This window comes from Mesocricetus auratus, unplaced genomic scaffold (genome assembly GCF_017639785.1).
Source record: "Mesocricetus auratus isolate SY011 unplaced genomic scaffold, BCM_Maur_2.0 Super-Scaffold_100009, whole genome shotgun sequence".
Classification (NCBI taxonomy): domain Eukaryota; kingdom Metazoa; phylum Chordata; class Mammalia; order Rodentia; family Cricetidae; genus Mesocricetus; species Mesocricetus auratus.
In genome coordinates, this window is record NW_024429193.1 from 60,826,036 (window position 1) to 60,845,620 (window position 19,585).

Below are 19,585 nucleotides of genomic sequence, written 5' to 3' on the forward strand. Positions count from 1 at the left end.
TTTATAAAAGAAAAAATACTTTGTTTTAAAATCTTTGCTACATGACATTATTTTTGCCACTGTAAGGCTTAGCACAGATGGCTGACAAGAAAAAACAATCAAAAATAAAACCCTGAAGGAAAAGCAGAACAAACCCTCAGAGTAGCTTCTCCCTCCCTCCCCTTCTTCAAAAGCCCTGTAATAACTGTACATGATAGTTCTGATCACATTTAAAAACAAGTTGATTATTAAAAAACAAATATTTCATTGGAAACTCAACTTTTTGGTTCTGTAAATTGTGATATAAATATATATGTATACTGTATGTGTGCACTTAGAATAAAAAAATAGCCTCCTTTTCCACTCTATTGCCTGGCACCAGACTGGAGACAAATGGAGGGAAGCTTACTTAGAACATAACACTCCCTCAGCCTCTTCACGAGCCTCTCCATCCTGGCTCCTCATTCCCTATGAATACACTTAATAGATGTTTTCCATATTAGCTTAATCTTTCACTCAGATACTGACAGGAGTCAGGGGAAAAAAAAGGCTACTGATATATGAGATGTACCTGAGGACGGTAAAGGTTGAAAGCAGTATCTGCATTTCTATGGCTGTAATTATCAAGTGACCCTGTGGGAATTTGAATCCAGGACCCAACTAACAAATAGACTCACAATTAAGTTCCAAAGCAAAACCCAAATCTAAGTTTGAGAGGGAGCAAAGAACAATAGACTTCAGGAAGACCTAAATGCTGTTTTGACAACAGCAAGGAGAGGACATGTGCAGGAGGCTTTCTATTTGGTTTATTCCCTTGTCGGAGAGGACTTCCCCTCAGATGGCTAATCCAAGAAGTTGAGTTTCCATGCAGAAATAACCTCTCCAGAACACATGTGTGACTCTGACAGAAAAATGCAGCATTATCCTATGGGCAAGTCTGGGTTTCTGACAGTGTTTATCTGGCCAGCCTATTCTGGTAACATCTGTAGATTTTTCCACATCAATTGAGAGCACCAAAGAGCAGGGTAATCCAGCTTGATCACTGAATGTCCTCTGTAGAAGACCAACCCTATCAACAGAAGACTGTATGTTGGCTTATAGTTCCATTTTGGCTGGGCATGAGTGTAAGTGCAGCAAAGACTTAATTTAAATACTCTTTGGCTGCAATACTAAATACAAAAATACCTAGAAAAATTAATTTCTTAGGACTCTTTGAAGAGCAAGCAGAAAGACAAAGAAAATCTGGGACAAACTTTGCATAAACTCCCTAATAGGGAGAAAGAACAAAACAGAGGAGCTCAAATATATATATTCTCTCTCTCTCTCTCTCTCTCTCTCTCTCTCTCTCTCTCTCTCTCTCTCTCTCTCTCTCTCTCTCTCTCTCTCGCACGCACACACACACACACACACACACACACACACACGTTCATGCTCTTTCATGTTTCTTTCTAGGGGATTGCTCATTTCCGAAAGCTCCACATATACTATCATATTTCATGATCCTCAGCTATGAGGATATTTCTCCTCTCCTCCACTCTATTCAGTATTTCTATCCAAAACAAGCCACAGTCTCCAAGACAATTAGTGGCTGTCAGGTTCATCTATTTTGCCCCTTGTCTCCAGCACAAATCATTTCTGTGACACTTCTGGTAAGAAGACATAAGGACAGGACTTCTAACCTCACCTGTCCTCAGATTTACAGAGGGCCCTAAAAGCCTGGGAATTCATTTCTTCTACAAATGTTACTCCAGAGTCAAGGGATGAAGGGGTACATATCGGGGGTGAGGGAAGGGAAGGGAGAGGAACTTTTATTCTGTTTACAAAAGATTTGCTTTTAAAACAAACAGTGATTTCCCCCCCACCCTTATCCTCACCCCAACAGTTCTATTCTGAAAAGGGGGGGAACATAGTTAGATCAGGAAACTCTTCATTGTTGTAGCTGTTGCTCTGGTCTCCCAGCATGGACAGCATTTCCTAATGAAGAAAAGGATTAGATTTGAGTCACATACCCTTACTTTGATGGTGTCTCCCTCCCCCCGACACTGCCCCGTGCTACCATTCATGACCAGAAGCAGCCTCACTTCATAGCCTTTTTCCTAGTCTCTTCTCCATCTTCCTCCTATAATTTCTTTATTTTCTTTTTACCTAGTCTTTTTACCTGTATGTGCATTAGTGTGTTGCCTGAATGTGTGTCTGTGTGAAGGTGTTGGAACTCCTGGAGATGGCATTACAGACAATGGCAAGCCACCATGTTGGTGCTGGGAATTGAACCCGGGTCCTCTGGAAAAATCAGCCAGTGCTCTTTACAGCTGAGCATCTCTCCAGCCCCCACTTGATATTTTCAAAAAAAGAAAATATGCATGCTAACCTTTCATTTAAACACTACAGTCATATCTAAAATATATCTAATCACATTTATTTCTGACCAAACCCTATTTTGCCTTTTTTAGTCTGTTTTTGACTAGTTTATTCTCTTAAGATTATTGAATTCAATCTTGCAGTCCCCTCAGATGAAAACAGATGTTTATAGTTATAATCAGTATGCTATTTCAAGTACTTTTAATTCTCCTATTTGAATCCAAATCCACTTTGAGATATGGGTCTCTGTACATGAACTAATGCAACTTTCTTCAGCATCTTGACACAGTGCTTCACATCAGTAACTTTGGTCTGGTTAGTGGGTGTGTTTATAATAGTTTATAATTTAAATTCATAATGTCAGTTACTGACACTATGTAACCTGTCTTCCCTTCTGTCCTTTATCTCTCTTCCCTGACCCTCTCTCTCACCTGAAAGACCTCAGGCTGGCTAGGTGGTTGTGCTGATGTCTGCTGAACATGTTGCTCACTGGAGCTGGACCGATGATGGGGCTGCTGACCCTGCCACTGTGGCCAGACACCCACACCCTCTGCTGTTCGGGGCTGGAATTGTCCTGCGGTCTGTCCTGCAGTCTCAGAAGCTAGAAACACAGTAAGAAGAAACAGACTGAATCTATTAGTTTCAATGGAGGGGAGAAACCAGCACACAGCTACATATAAGTCAGTAATTTTACATATATACCTTCTGTCCTTCTATCTGCTAACCAATGCTTCTATTTCAAAGCCCATTCTCAAATTAACTTTCATTCCCTAGATAGCATTTCTAAAGATTCCTTGTTTATTTAAACACGCATTCCATTAAGTATATGTGGTTTTTGTAGTACCATTGTTGTAAATATTACAATAATTCATATGGCTTTTATTACAGGTGTTGAAATAGTTTTCCCATAGCAAGTTTTTATAAGCATTTTAAAAAGTCATTACTGTTATGTGTATAGCGCATGTGTGTTGTGGCTCATTGATAGTCAGAAGACAGCTTGATGGAGTCAACTCCTCCTACACCTGCGTTCTGGGGACTAAACTCAGGTATTCAGGCTTGTGAGTTAAGCACTTTGCCCAATGGGCCATTTCAACATCTCTTGTACAAGGTTTTCAATTTCAAACAGACTGCATTTTCTTATAATTAGGTCAGCACATAAAGATTACAGGGACACAATGCTAACTACCAAATCCTCTTTCTTTAGCAGTAGATTTTCCTGCTATGTTTTCTTGTTTGAACTTACGGAAGTTGGATCCACGGTTGGTGAGGGTAGGGTAGGCAGCAGTGCCCTGTGATGAAGAGGGAGTTCCCGGGAGAGACACAGCACTGAACGAGGATGAAGTCGGAAAGTTGCTCACACCAAATTGGGAAGAACGAGTCTTGGCTGTAGCCTGGCTGGGCACCTGACAAAGAAAGGGGGATACCGAATGAGGGAAATATTGTGTACTTCATCACTATGAGTCAACACTCATTAACCACTCTATTCGCCTGAACACAACTCATCACCTGTCTCTAACTGTATACTTCTGACGAACTCCCAATTCCTGCTAAAACTATTTTTTTAGGCAACTAAAAGTACAAAAAGCAAAGAGTTATAGGTTTAATAAATACAATAACAATTAGTTAACTAAGTTCACTGGATCACGAAACAAGGAAAAAATACATTGAAGTAGAATAGGGGCTGGTTGACAAGAGGAAGAGGTATCAGTGAGTCCAGAGTAGAACAAGAGGTTATGGTCAACATACATTATAAACATACATGAAAAAAGTATAGCAAACCCATTTTTACATATAACGAGCTCATAAAATTATGAGAACAGAAAACATGCTATAAATTGTATTTGTATGCAAGTGCACAAACACAACATAGCAACCAAAGATCAATGCGCCTTCCTCAGTTGCTCTCCACCTTACATGTATGCTCACATACATATCTGTGGTAAGTGGGTGCATGTACACACATGTATAGAAGCCAGGTGTTATGTTGGGTGTCTTCCTTTATTACTCTCTATTTTATTTTTTTGTTTTGTTTTTTGAGGCAGAGTTTCTCTGTGTAGATCAGGTTGGCCTGGAACACACTGAGATCCACCTGCCTCTGGCCTCTCACGTGCTGGGACTAAAGGTGTGCACCTCTACCTCCTGGCTTCCACCTTATTTATGAGCCTGGGTCTCTCACCGACCCTGCAGCTCACTCATGTGGCTGGACTAATTGGCTGGCACCTCTAGGGAGCCGTCTGTCTCCACTTTCCCAGTCCTGGGAATCCAGGTACTTTCTATCATACCTGATTTAATTTTCTTTTTCACGTTTACTTAGAGTGCATGAGTATGCACACACATGTGAACACAAGCATGCATGAGCATGGATGTTAGAAGATAACACAGGAGTTGGTTCTCTTTTCCCACGAAGTGGGTCTTCGTGATTAAACTTAGGCCATCAGGTTTGAGTGACAAGCATTTTATCATTAAGGTCATCTCCCCAGTCCCAAAAGTAGAGTTCTATAGAGAAAAACCCCTGCATCATCTCCTCCATCTGCCTTCCCTACAGTCCTAGCTTCTCCTGAAGAGTGTCATCTTTCCTTTTACTGGGACATACGTGCAGTATACAAGAGTTTGATGACAAGGCTTAGGGAAGTTCTTGTCCACACACAGCTATATCTGAGTGTTTCTCTTTTGCTCTTGAATTTCAGCTTAAATCTGTATTTAAAGAGTCTTTTAATAAAAACTCCACTTCTGCTTCAAAAAGAAAAAACAAACCCAGAAACGAAGCCTCTTTATGACCCTCAGCAGGAGAGGCGTGTGGCTGATCCTGAGGACATCTCTCTGCTTTTATTCTCCGCTGCAGTTTTTGTTCTCACTCTGTTCCTTTTCTGAGACAGTTTATCTCTAGGTGGCCCAGGCAGGTCTTCAATGCACCATCTTCCTGTCTCAGCCTCTTCTATGTTGGGATTACAGTTGTGTACTGTCAGTTTATTGACTCAGAAACTAGTCACTGCCTCAACATTTCATGCAATCATAATTTCTTTTTATTCCCTTTGATTTTTCAAAACAGGGACTCTCTGTGTAGACCTTGGCCTTGAACTCACAGAGATCTGCCTGCCTCTGCCTCCCATATGCTGGGATTAAAGGCGTGCACCACCACCCAGGTGGAATCATTATTTCTACAGACATTGATAAATATCACAATCTTTAAAGTAACTGCTAGGGAGCCAATATATGCATGCTTGATTATATCAAAGCACTGATAGTGATGCTAATGACGGTCTTCAACATCAATGCTCATCCTGGCCAAAGGAGAAATGGATGACTTTCTGTGTATTTTTACACAATTGTTTATATATATATATGGAACAATTCTGGAGCCTGATTTGAGTTTTCATTTTTCCCCTTTTCTAAAATGTTATTTACACAAGAGAAATAAGCCTAACATAGTCACTAATATTATATGCATAGATACTATACCAAGATTTTTCACAATTTTAACAAATAGTCAATGAATATAATTACTAATTTTCTACTTTGATACTATATTACATAGTCCTAAACAAAGACAACTCTGAATTTACTCTAAAGATGCCTGAAATCAAAGCTGTTTAAACTGCTCTGAATGAGCAACTCTGACTTGAGGTGACTATGTCAAAACCAGAGCACCAATGAGATTTTGGAAGTGTAAATCTGGTATTTTAATTATCTGGCTGCTCTCAACAAACATGAAAATTATAGGTAAGATCAAGAACAGGGATTGGAGAGGAGGTATCTAAGATGACAATAATAAATTTACCTGTAGGGAAAAAGACCCCACCAAACAAAAAACAGCATACAGGTCAGATACATGAGAGGCTTTACCTGGGCAGAGAAGCCTGGACGGGTACTCGGGGTCCAAGTTGGAGCTGCTCCCTGGGTAGAGTTGGAGTGACGAGAAATCTGGGCCAACATCTGCCCTGCAGAAGATGATGGCTGGACAATGGTTACAGGAGGGGTCAGACCACTATTCCTAGGAGGAACAAATAGAGAAACAAAGGATTCAAAGGTGATCTATCAAGGAAGTTAAGAGTCAAAAGACAACCAAATTCTTTCCCTAGATCCCTTTGATTTCCTTGGCGCTAAGGAAAACCTGATAAATTTGAAAAACATAAGAAAGACTGACAGTCACACACTGACCACACAGAGAGATGGACCCTACAACAAGGCAATAGAACAGGTGCAAAAAAATAGGAGGAAAAAAGCAGCTTCTGTGTCTCACCCTAGGTTCCGTAAGTTCTACTGCTCTGTCTGAAACGACCAGAGAAAGCAAGGGAAGAATGGCATGTGGGTTCAGCAAGTGAACCCCGCAGAGCCCTGTCAAGCAGCACACACATATGGGGCTCACCTGAAATTTTCTGCCGGCCGGGGGTTAGGAGGGAATGAGTTGCCCTGGGAGAATAGCTGTTGGGTGGCAGGGACAGTGCTGGAGGAGATGCCTTTACTCTGATCTGTGGACCAAAAGGAGTTGGGGGAGGGCCATCAAGGGGCTGTAGTATATAGTTAAATAAATTCCTATTTACTCATGAAGCACGTAGTTTAAGTGGAAGTATGCTGGAGACTACCAATGGGCAGAAGCAGTCCAAACAGTGATAATCAAAATTAAGGCTGCAAAAGGAGTCTGAGGAAGGAAGCTGTACCTGCACTGATGTTGGGATAGATTTCGGAAAACCTTGGATCTCTGTCCTGGGCAAAGAGACCATCTGACTTTTCAAGGGACTTGCTGTGTTCTGCTCCTGTAGTTGCCACAGGCTGGACAGAAACCTAGGGAATAAAATAATGAAAACAATCAGTAATGGTTAATGTAGCAATTCAATAATACTCAATTTCATATAAAACATATTTTTATTGGTTCTGGGAGTTTTTAAGATTAATTTTTATCTTTTTAATTATGTGTGTGTGTGTGTATACATGAAAATATAGTGCCTACAGAGGTCAGAGGCATCAGACCTGCAACTAAACTCACAGGTAGTTGTGACACCCAACGTTGGTACTAGGAACTGAACTTGGGTCTTCTGCAAAAGCAATGCTCCCTTAACCACTAACCAATCTTGCCAGCTTCGAGATACATGTTAAAGAAATGTTCACTGTCCTCTTACAGAAGAAGACACACACCCACCTGGGAATGGTTATAGCTGGTCAGCCCATCTCTTCCTGGTACCATATCCAATTCTGTTTGCTGCTGCTGCTGCTGCTGCTGCCTATATGTCAAATATCAGTGTGGAAAGCAATAGGGAAAAAGATTTTTAACAAAGAATTTGGAGAAAGTGCCTTTAAACAATAAGCCATATGCAGCAACAACAAGAAATGTGACTGCCCATCAGCACACTCTGCTAGTGATTGCACAAAACTTCACAACTTCCCCATTTCTCACCTGGAGGCCAGCGGCCCTGTACTCATCTCTAGTGATAGATTGGTTGTTGGACCTAGCTGTGACCTCTGGATTGTGTTAGACAGTGTAGGCCGTGGTTCCTGGCTAGCATTCCTAGGAAAATAGACAAGAACACAGGAACGGGAAACAAGAGATGACTCAATACAATAAACTCCATATACTGACCTGTAAGGGGAGGCAATCACTAACAGACCTTTGTTTACAAAGTACAGCCCCATAGGCAACCTATGAACTTGGTTCCAGGAAAAAAAAATTATGCTATGGACAACACAGTACTAACTGAAACTATGCCCTAAGAAACAAGGGCTCACTCTGTTTTTATTTGTTGTTGTTCTGAAACAGGGTTTCCACAGCCCAGGCTAGCTTAAACTCAGAAGTACGGTGACTTTTAGTTTCTGATCACCACCTCTTCCTCCCTCCAAGGACTGAGATCACAAACATGCCCCAGCCCACTTGCTTTCTAACTCCTTCCAGCTACTGACACCTGGGTGTTGTGAAAGCGTGTGCCCATAAAGTGTGTTTTAACATTGCAACTGAAATCAATGTAGATATTAGAACAGTTTGATCTTTCTGCCCCCCCCCCTTTTTTTTAAAGACAGGGTATCTCTATGTATCCCTGACTGTCCTGGAACTCTCTAGGTCAGTGGTGCTCAACCTTCTTAATGTTGTGACCCTTTATTACAGTTCCTTATGTTGTGGTGACCTTAACCATAAAATTATTATTGCTGCTACTTCATAACAGTAATTTTGCTACTATTATGAATTGTAATGTAAATATCCGACAAGTAACCCCTGTGGCCCCGGGAGTTATGACTCACGGGTTGAAAACCAATGCTCTAGGTAGCCTCAGATTCACAAGGATCCTCTTGTACACCATTACACCCTGTTAACAATTTGATCTTTAAAAAGTAAGCTGAAGCCGGGCGGTGGTGGCGCACGCCTTTAATCTCAGCACTCGGGAGGCAGAGGCAGGCGGATCTCTGTGAGTTCGAGACCAGCCTGGTCTACCGAGCGAGTTCCAGGACATGGTCCAAAAAACAATATAGAGAAACCCTGTCTCAAAAAAAAAAAAGTAAGCTGAAGCTGGCATGCAATGTTCATCTTTAATCCCAGCACTTGGAGGTCTGCAAAGGTAGATGAATCTCTGTGAGTTTGAGGCCAGCAGCCTGGTCTACACAGTGAGTTCCAAGATGACACAAACTATCATAAGAATATTTGTGCTTCATTCTGAATAGCAAGATAGTAGAAATAACACAATGTTCATCAACTGATGAATACAATGGGCTCTCCATATTTAGTGCATCACCCCAACCAAGACACTATCTGCAACTGATACTCTCTTGCAAAGAAAAAATAGTTTTCTCCAATGGAGTCTCACTAGGTGTATTAACCACACTTTACTTCAGAATATGACACTTGTCTATGAGTAGCTGGCCAACATAAGTGTACTTGGTGGTATTTTTGAAGACGTTTTGTCTCACATTGCTGTTTGGACATCTTTTTTTGTCTTATTCATCTTTTGCTATATTATTTTGGTCTCTGTGTGTGTGTGTGTGTGTGTGTGTGTGTGTGTGTGTGTGTGTGTGTGTGCGTGTGCGTGTGTGTGCTGAGAGAAAGAAAGGGCATGGAGTTGGGTATGTGGGAAGGAGCTAGAAGGAGCTGGGAGAGGGAGAAGTGTGATCAGAACATAGTATATGAAAATTAAAAAAAAACAATGCTATGTCCATAAAATGGAGTATTAATTCACAGAACCAACAATACAATGAGATACTAACATACTACCTCATGGTTGACCCAGCAAACAGTAAGACCACTCACAAAGGAACCATTCTGTGATTTACACATCTCTAAAATAAGCAGATTTACAGAGATAGTAAATTAGATGTTTAAGACTTCAGAGGAAAGGGGAGAATAGACAATTTTAGTGGGCTCAGGGTCTGGGTAGTGATGAAAAATGTTGTGAAAATAGATGGTTCTAAGAGTTGCACAACTGCGTACTAAACTAAAAAGTGTCTGTGTAATGGTTGGGATATATGGCCTGTGCAATGTATTTCAAGCAAACTTTTAAAAAAGCTGAGAGCTAGGGGACAGAGAGATGGCTCAGTGGTTAAGAGCACTTCCTGTTCTTGCAAAGGACCCAGGTTCAGTTCCCAGTACCCACATGGCTTCTCACAACTGTCTCCAACTCTAATTCCAAGGAATTTGATCCCCTTTTTCTAACCTCTGAGGACATCATACACATATGTAATGCAAAGAGATACATGTAGGCAAAACACTCATAATAGAGCTGAAGCTTGGCATGGTGGAGCATACCTATAATCCTAGAACTCATGAGGCAGAAGAATAATGACTACTGTGAGTTCAAGTCCAGTCTGGTCTACTTAATGAGTTTCACATCATTCAGGACTGCATAGAGAGGCCTTGTCTCAAACAAAAAAACAAAAACAAAACAAGACCAACAACAACAAAAAGCAAGCTCAGAAAAAGGAACAGAAATTAATAAGAGTGTGATGTTATTATGCTCTACAGTAAGCCTTGATCCATGGATCAACTTTAATCCATCACCCATTTTATACATAAAAATTATAGGAACACAGTCACGTCATTTCTGTGTCTGTTTTCATACAACAGCAGAACTGAGTAGTTGCAGTAAAGATCAGATGGTCTAGACCAGGTTGAAATATTTACTATCCTGTCCTTCATAGAAAAGTTTGCCCAACTTTGTTCTAGATGAAAATCCTCCTAGACTAGAGCAAAACATTGGCAGGGCCGAATGTAGCACACCTTTAACTACCAGCACTTAGGGAGGTAGGTGGATCTCTGTGAGTTCAGTGCCAGCCTGGTCCACAAATAGAGTTTCAGACCAGCCAGGACTACATACCAAGATCTTGGCTAAAAAACAAATAACGAAACCCTTCAAAAACACCTGAGGTAGGGAAACAATTCAGAGGTACATCACTTTACCTACTTTCTGCAAATCCCTGAGTTTAACCAGAATAATAAGTAATTAACTAATTAAGAAAAAATAAAATTAGGGCTGGAGAGATGGCTCAGCCGTTAAGAGCACTGACTGTTCTTCCAAAGGTCCTGAGTTCAATTCCCAGCAACCACATGGTGGCTCACAACCATCTCGAATGAGATCTGATGCCCTCTGCTGGCATGCAGGCAGAGGATGGTATACATAAAAAATAAATAAAATATTAAAAAAAGAAAGAACAAGTAAAATTATTACTAAGTAAATCAAATTTAGAAAATTAAAATGAGAACCTTTCTATCTCAAGAACTAATCTTTGAACTACTGTTTTAATTTTATTTACAATCTCTTATAGAAATAAGTTTACTGAGTACACTGCAGCAGGCAGCAGGTATGGGCACTGCCTATAGCATAAACTACTACTGCTTATGAAAACTCACTCTACCGTGAGCCAGGGAGATGGCTTGGTAGGAAAAGGTGCTTGCCCCCAGGCTGACAACCTGAGTTCCATGCCCGGAGCCCACTTGTTGAAGACAGAACCATTCCCTCAGGTTCTCCTCTAATGTTCATACGCGTTCTGTTTCATGCCAGCATGATACACACAAATTAAACAGATGTCAACAGCAAACAAAACCCACCTTGACTATATCAAATCCTATAGAAATCTTTTAAATGAGGAATCTCAAACTGATGGTATTTCATAAATCAAAGTTGAAGAGGAGATACCTTGATAAGGCTAAGACTTGCCCTGTCCCAACCCACGCCCCATTCCAGGGGTAGCCACAGGAGAAACCCAACAAGAGAAAAAGACAGAAGAGTACATACTTCACATTGGTGTTGGTACAGATAATATACTCAATTTCATCCGAATAAGGGTTCTGGAAAGTAAATGAACTGGTTCTCATCCAAAGCCATTCTCGGTTCTTAGATCGGAATCGGAACATGACAGACAGCACCTGGCCTTTCAATTTCACCACCTGAAAGGGTTTTCAGCCATCAGTGGACTTAAAAGGAAGAGAGTTAAGTAATAACCTTCCCACTTTCAGGACCTCAGGACTCTTGTGTAATTGCCCACGAAGCACCTGTCTATTCAATGGTCAAACAAGAGAAAGAGGAAATTAAGGGGACATTCATCTATCAAGTATCTATCTTCCCAAGCCACAGACTGTATGACTGTATAGTCAAGATGGAACACAGAGGAGACTGTCTCTGTGTTTCCCTTGAAGTTTACTGCAGACAGTTAACAAACTGGTTTTGCAAGTCTTTACCAGGAATTCCAGTTTGGTGACACCAAATACATTTTATACATTATTTATCAATCCCAGCTCTCAAAACTTGAGAATCTTACTTTCCACAAAACCCTTACAGGAAGCCTCAGTTTTATCAGTGTTTTAGTTCCTGGTCTTATGGAACAGAAGACAATCTTTTAGTTCTCCATTTCTAATAATAGAGAATATTAGCAACTAACACTTTATTATGTGGCAAACACTGGGCTACATGTGCTTTATGGCAATACCTTATGTAATCCTCCCACGAGCTTCTACCTTTAAGTATCATTATACCCATTGGATAGTTAAGATCACTATAGAGATGGAATTAACTTATAAAATATAAATAGCTATCTAAAGCCAAGTCTATTATTTTCGCCAAGTATTTTCAGAAGCTCCGGCCTGAGAATTACAACTAGTTACAAGTAAAGAATTCAGAGAAACAGGTAATACTTTAAATGCTTTGAAGACAATTTCTTGGATACAGTTAGCTGAACAGAAGACATGAAGTAGCTAAAGCCCAGTAGAAACACCTTGGACTTTATCTAGTTTCAAATTATTACCATTTTCTATTTATTAAACTATAAGCTCAGTATAAAGAAAAGTATGCACCACAGTGTTTAAATGAACACTGATCAGAAGTATGTACTCAGCCCCAAACCAGCAGAAAGGTTACCTGTTGAAAGCTGTCTCTTAGAAGCTGTTGATCTTCAGGGTGACAAAATTCTACAATATTCTTTCCTAAGAGCTCCTAGGAGAGAGAAAAGTAAAAAATACACTTTTACATCTGTCAGCTACAGATGTAAACGTTATTTCTTTTCTTTATCCTACTATAAACAGGTGTATGGAGGGAAAAAGGGAACAAACAAAAGAAGACAGAGCCAGTGAGACAGTGCAATGAGTACTTTCCAGGAAGCCTGGTGAGCTGAGTTCCATCTCTGGAACCCACATGGTGGAGAGAACTGACTCCTTCAAGTTGTCCTCTTAACTCCTGTTGCATTCTAAGGGACATGCATGCACACTTGTAATTGTAGACTGTAACAGAACAACCAAAAATGAAGAGTTTTTCTCACAAAGTCATCTTACTAGCTCTCTTACAATCAGTTTAGAGGGTTTTTTGTTTTTTTGTTTTTTGTTTTTACCAGGCATACTCTATAAATTTCAGCATTTCAGAAGGCTGGGACAGAAAGATTTCCAGTTTGAGGCTAGCCTAGGAAGAAAACCTATCTCAGGAAGAGAAAAAAAAAAAAAAAAAAAGACAGGAAAAGAAAGAGAGCATTCATACCTTGCAAGCATGAGGACTTAAGTTTGGTCGTTAGAATATACATTTTCAAGAAAGTGTGGGAATCCAGGTGAGGCGGGAGAAATAGCTCATCCCTTAAGAGCACTTCTTGCTCTTGAAAAGATCATATACCAGGCAGTTAAAAGTGAAGAACCAAGTTGGACGATTTATAATCCCTGATCCAATACTTCCTATGAAGCAGTCGCTATCAAGACAGTGTTCTAACTACATGGAACTCAGTTCCAGGGGATCCTATGCATTCTTCTGGTCTCTGTGATACCAGGTAAATACATGGTGTACATACATATACTCAGGTACTCACACATATACATAATATAAAAATAGCCAGGCATGCAAGTGTATACCTTTACTCTGAGCACCAGGGAGGCAGAGGCAGGTAGATCTCTGAGTTTGAGATCAGTCTGGTCTACATAGAGAGTTACAATACAGCCAAAGCTACATAGTGAGACACTGTTTCAAAAATAAAAATAAAAAGTAAAATCAGTCAACTGTGGTACATTCTCACAATCCCAGAGGAACCAGAGACAGGTAGATTATTGGAGTTCAGTGGCCAGCAAGCCTAGACTGCTTTTCAGTTTTCAGGCCAAGATAAGAGATCTTGCCTCAAAATGAAAAGACAAATGGAACCTGGTGAGCCCCCAAGATTATGCCCTGGCCTTCTTATTTATGTGCACACACAAAGATTTTCTTCTAGAAGCTTATTTCCAACTTTAGTACTTATACATTTAGAACTTTGAGTTAATTGTTGTCTATGGTATGATTTCTAGGGGGTGGTGGTAGTGTATATGGAATCTAGTATCTACACTACCATTTGTTAGACCTTTTCCCCTGGAAATGTTTAAGCAGTTTTGCTGAAAATCCAATGACCATGAATGTAAAAAAAGGCTCTCTTCTGGCCACTCATCAGAATAGATCAGGAAATTAACATCTCCCTATATTAACGCCACACTTCCTTCATAACAGCTTTACAGAAAGCGGTGGATCAGGAATGTAAGTAAATCCTCCAACTTAGTTCTTCATTTTCAAGACGTCTTCACTGACCATTTCAAATACTTATAGCCAGGATTATACAGATCACAGAGGTCATATACATGAGGGACAGTTAACTGATATACTGCATGAGAATATTATAATTAACTAGTGCTATTATTACAGGCTATTATTCCATTAACAATTATATAAATAACCTAAATAAGAATTGTTACACTAGAATAATTAAAATAAGTAGTTTTGAGTTATCTATATTAATGTCAGAAATACAAAGTAAGTATAAAGGCCGGGCAGTGGTGACACACACCTCTAAACCAGTGCTTAGGAGGCAGAGACAAATGGATCTCTGTGAGTTCAAGGCTAGCCTGGTCTATAAAACTACACAGAGTTGTCTCGAAAATCCAAAACCCAAAAACCAAAACAACAACAACAAAAAAACCCGAAACAAAAACCAAAAAAAGTATGTATTTATACTTACTATTTTCATGTGGTTTCACAAATTATATTTCTCTATATGGGGTGATAGTCTTGGTAGAAATTGAAACTAGATTTTGCTATTAGCAAAATAAGAGCATCTCTTTTTTTTTTCTGAACTGGACTACTATATTTTGGTCATCCCTGGAATTAGATAGCCATGTAACCTCAACACTCGCAACAGAAAACAGAAGCCTAAGTATCAACTGTAGGAACTAGACTCTCACCTGCGGCTGATAGCCAACAGTAGCCACACAGCGATGATCTACAAAAGTGAATATCCCCTCAATGTTGTGTCGGGAGATGAACTCTGTTGGTTGACAAACATTACTCATGTCTGTACAGTTGGGAGAACTTGTTACCTAAGAATGGAGAGATAAAAATGAGCCAAAATAAATCCTTTACTTACAGAAACATTTTCTTCATGAGTATATATGTAAATATAAGACTATTAAATTTAGGAACTCGTAAGTGTTTCATCCAGAAATGAAAAATGGCAATCCCAATGAGAGGCATAAAGTCTAGCTCTATTACTACACATGTTCTCTTTACCAAGTTAGTAAAGTAAGAAAATGTTGAATGCAACCCTAAACATGCTACTTTTTATTTGGTTAGTCTGTGTGCAGGAAAAGAATCAAAATCAAGAGGCTAAAGATGGCTCAGTGGTTAAAAGCACTGGCTGCTCTACCAGAGGTCCTGGGTTCAAGTTCTAGCACCCACATGGCAGGTCACATTAATACAAGTGAATTAAGTTAATTTAACTTAATGTGATCTGCCTAGTACACACAAGGCAGGTCACATTGATAGAAATGGGTTAATTTAAGTTATAAGAGCTAGCTAAGTCTACAGAGTGAGCTCCAGGACAGCCTCCAAAACAATACAGAGAAACCCTGTCTCGAAAAACTTAAAAAAAAAAAAAAGAGCTAGCTAAAAACAAGTCTAGGCTATTGGCTGAGCTTTTATAATTAATAAGTCTCTGTGTCATTTTTTGAGAGTTGGCTGATAGGACAGAAAAAGACTCATTACATATGGTGTCCAACATGGGACACATATTTCCATACAGGACCTGAGAAAGCTTAAAAAGGAAAGTTCCAAACACACAAACACAGAGTCAGATACAGTTTCCTAGTCTGCAGTCTCTCAGGCAGGCTGCAGTGTAGAGAGATGTGGTTCCTGGCTATTGTCTGAAGGTTTGAGTTGTCCAGCTCCATGTGCAGAGCCACATGGTGGGTTTAAAGTTTGGCTCACATGGTCAGAGAAGGCTGCAGATGCACAATAAAGTGGTCCAGAATGAGAAAACCTTTAAACAGATACAGTAAATACTAGGGCAATTGGGAGGCAGAGGCAGGCGGATCTCTGTGAGTTCAAGGCCAGCTTGGTCTACAAGAGCTAGTTCCAGGACAGCCTCCAAAGCTACACAGGGAAACCCTGCCTCGAAAAACCAAAAAAGAAAAAAGAAAAAAAAGGGAAAACAACAAAAATAATGGTTATAGGCAGTCATAGGAAAAAATGAAAGTCTTTAAAGAAAGAGTACAGTGATAGAAAGGAAAAGAGCCACGTAAAGATGGGAAATGCACAGAGAATCTGGGCCCTGTATGGTGCTTTGTTCACTTCTGTGAATGCTGATAAGTGAAAATGGCAGCTGCTGAGAGACACTGGATTATGAAAGGCACTGCTGAATTAAACCAGCCTAGATACGTTAGAGATGTCTTGACTTCAGAATGGGAGTTGGGAAATGTGTTGCATTGGGGAAGAGGTTATGCCTTTGTTTCCACAGGAAACAAAAAGTCATGCTTCTCTTCGAAATTAATAAAGATCAGATTTGATTGGGGGAAACCTCCTGAAAATCTTGGCTACATACATGATTAAAGAAACCGAGAAAGACTACAAGACAGGTAACATATAAGCTGATCCCTCTACTGTGGGAACAGCTCTGAGACTGGATGAGACATGATAAATCCTGTTGGCTACAGAGTCTCCATGACTTATTATTACATGCCATCTTTTCATATGACATGGATGAAGGTTTGGTTATACAGTCCAAACAGACTTATAAAGTTAACAGATGCCTTCTACCTGATCAAACGTAGAAAAAAAATCTTTAAATGACTTGTGCACACCACATATTCCTTATATGTGTTAATGCAGATATATGTTATCTTTTTTTTTTTTTTTTTTTTTTTTTTTTGGTTTAACAAGACAGGGCTTCTCTGTATTGTTTTGGAGGCTGTCGGTCCAGCCTGGCCTCGAACTCACAGAGATCCGCCTGCCTCTGCCTCCCGAGTGCTGGGATTAAAGGCGTGTACCACCACCACCCGGCGATGTATGTTATCTTTAAAAGTTTATATTTTCAGAAAAAAAGGACCAGACACCAATGAAGACAAGTTCCCCAAGTGATTCAGTCTCTCAGAATACTTTTATTGCAGTTTCCTCAAAATTCTGCATCCAGAACATCTTCAAAGTTGCTAGCTAAGATGGCCCAGCCTCACAGACTATCCAGCCAAGACTTCAGATAAGCTGTATACTTTCCCATCACAGAGAGACTAAACAAAAAATAATAGAGCTAGTTCTCCAGGACTTGACCATTATCCTAATGTTCTCAGGGCCCCTGAAGATGCTGTCACCCCCAAACAAGAGGAAGAAGTCTAGGAAACATGATGTCCACATTCCCAAGAGGTAGTTTTTGGTCATTTGGTGAGTTATGGATGTTTGCCATCATTTAGAGAAGTTGGTTACAAGGTGTTATTGGTCATAGTCAGGAAAAAAACTAAGCAAAGGAGATTAGATTCAGGGATCTATTTCTGAAGGGAAAAGGGGGAATTACAGTATACAAATGATGGGACAAAAGGGTAGATTGTTAAGTCTACTTTTGAACAACCACTAGTCTCAAATATTTTTCATTGGTATGGCTTTTTGTATACTGATACAAATTTAACATTATTTTTGCTATACTGTATACATGTTTCTACTCTTGTTTAAGGTATGGTATCTATGCAGTTCATTTAAAAATGTAATGTAAAGTTTTAGTCCTTGAAGGCTATTTAAGACAATAAAGACAGGTCATTTATTGTAGTTGGTCATTTATAATGATCAAACTTGCAGTCATATAAGGTATGCTTACAAGGTTAAACAGATATATTTAGATAGATGATCTTCAATCATTTCAAAGATCTACAGAATATAGCATTTAAGATGTTTTAATAACCTAAGACTTTTCTTGACAGTGACACAAGCACAATTTAGTTCAAAAGAAGATGATAGGCATAGAAGAAACTCCATATGGAGCTTGCTTTCTTTTTTGGCAAAAAGCTAGCCATTTGGGCAAGAAACTGCCCTTGCCTCAATTGCTGACAGTGTACTGTCCAAACTGGACAAGCAAGACACAAAAAAGGGGACTGCCAAACTTTGCCAAGATACTTCAAGATTTCCTGCTCCTCAGAAATGTCTGTCAGATACACTAGGCCTGTAGGCCAATGGTAGATGCCTCAACATTACAGAAGAATATCTGTCCAGGCAGCCAGGTGTCCCTGTTGTTAAGTAATGAAGTTAAAGACTAAATTAGACTTAAAAAGTTTTCCTTAGTGATGATAAAAGGCAAATTAGGTACAAAACTTTAGACTCACAAAGATAAGACAAATAGTATTTTCTTTAATCTTACCAAATACAAATGGATTGGATACTGTATCTTGATAACTGATTTTGGTGTATATAATTTTACTATGTTGAAGTTAAAACCTTTCTTTTTAATTAGATAAAAGGGGGGAAATGCTGTGGAACAATGTTTGCACACTGCAAATATGTATTACTCTCATTGGTTAATAAAAAGCTAACTGGCCTATGGCTGGGCAGGAAGAGATTGGAAGAGAGACCCAAACTAGGAGGATGTGGGAAGGGGGAGGGGGAGAGGGGAAAGGGAGGAGGAAGAGGAAGAAGAAGAAGAAGGAGGAGGAAGAAGAAGAGGAAGAAGAGGAAGAGGAGGAGGAGGAAGAGGAAGAAGAAGAAGAAGAAGAAAAGGAGGAGGAGGAAGAAGAGGAGGAGGAGGAGGAGGAGGAGGAAGAAGAGGAAGAGGAGGAGGAGGAGGAGGAGGAGGAGGAGGAGGAGGAGGAGGAGGAGGAGGAGGAGGAGGAGGAGGAGGAGGAGGAGGAGGAGGAGGGTGGAGTCAGAGGAGATGCCATGAGACTACAGAGTGAGCAGGATGAGAAGTACCTACATGAAGTAAACGAGTCTCAGGGCAGCACAGATTAATAGAAATGGGTTAATTTAAGTTTAAGAACTAGCTAAAAACAAGCCTAATTTAGCTGGGCGGTGGTGGCGCATGCCTTTAATCCCAGCACTCGGGAGGCAGAGGCAGGCGGATCTCTGTGAGTTCGAGGCCGGGCTGGACCGACAGCCTCCAAAACAATACAGAGAAACCCTGTCTCATAAAACTGAAAAAAAAAAAAAGCCTAACTTATTGGGTAAGCATTTATAATTAATATTGAGTCTCTATGCGGTTATTTGGGAACTGGCTGGTGGGACAGAAAAGTCTGCCTACACAAGTTCTAGCACCCACATGGCAGATCAAAAACTCCAGTTCCATGGTATCCAATGTCTTCTTCTGGCCTCCTCAAGCACCAGGCATGCAAGTGGTACACAGACATACATGAAGGCAAAATACCCATAAACATAAAATAAAAAATAAATTAAAAAATACTTCTAAAGTTGGATGGTGGTGGCACACGCCTTTAATCCCAGCACGGAGGGGGGGCGGCGGCAAGAGAATCTCTGTGAGTTCGAGGCCAGCTTGGTCTACAGAGAGTCCAGGACAGCCTCCAAAACAATACAGAAAA

The 19,585-nt window shown here is 40.1% G+C and overlaps 1 protein-coding gene across 3 annotated transcripts in view; it reads right to left on the reverse strand.

The window, feature by feature from the left end:
- Arnt (aryl hydrocarbon receptor nuclear translocator) overlaps positions 1 to 19,585 on the reverse strand; it is a 71,266-nt gene continuing 51,681 nt past the window's right edge. For 2 of the 3 annotated variants that reach the window (XM_040751461.1, XM_040751462.1), the window contains 11 exons: positions 14,984 to 15,118; positions 12,666 to 12,740; positions 11,547 to 11,698; positions 7,730 to 7,840; positions 7,475 to 7,556; positions 6,996 to 7,119; positions 6,704 to 6,806; positions 6,181 to 6,328; positions 3,581 to 3,740; positions 2,769 to 2,938; positions 1 to 1,953 (listed from right to left, as the gene is read on the reverse strand). In XM_040751461.1, the coding sequence (XP_040607395.1) occupies positions 1,864 to 1,953; positions 2,769 to 2,938; positions 3,581 to 3,740; positions 6,181 to 6,328; positions 6,704 to 6,806; positions 6,996 to 7,119; positions 7,475 to 7,556; positions 7,730 to 7,840; positions 11,547 to 11,698; positions 12,666 to 12,740; positions 14,984 to 15,118 (1,350 nt within the window). In that variant the 3' untranslated portion in view covers positions 1 to 1,863. 3 annotated transcript variants of the gene reach the window in all.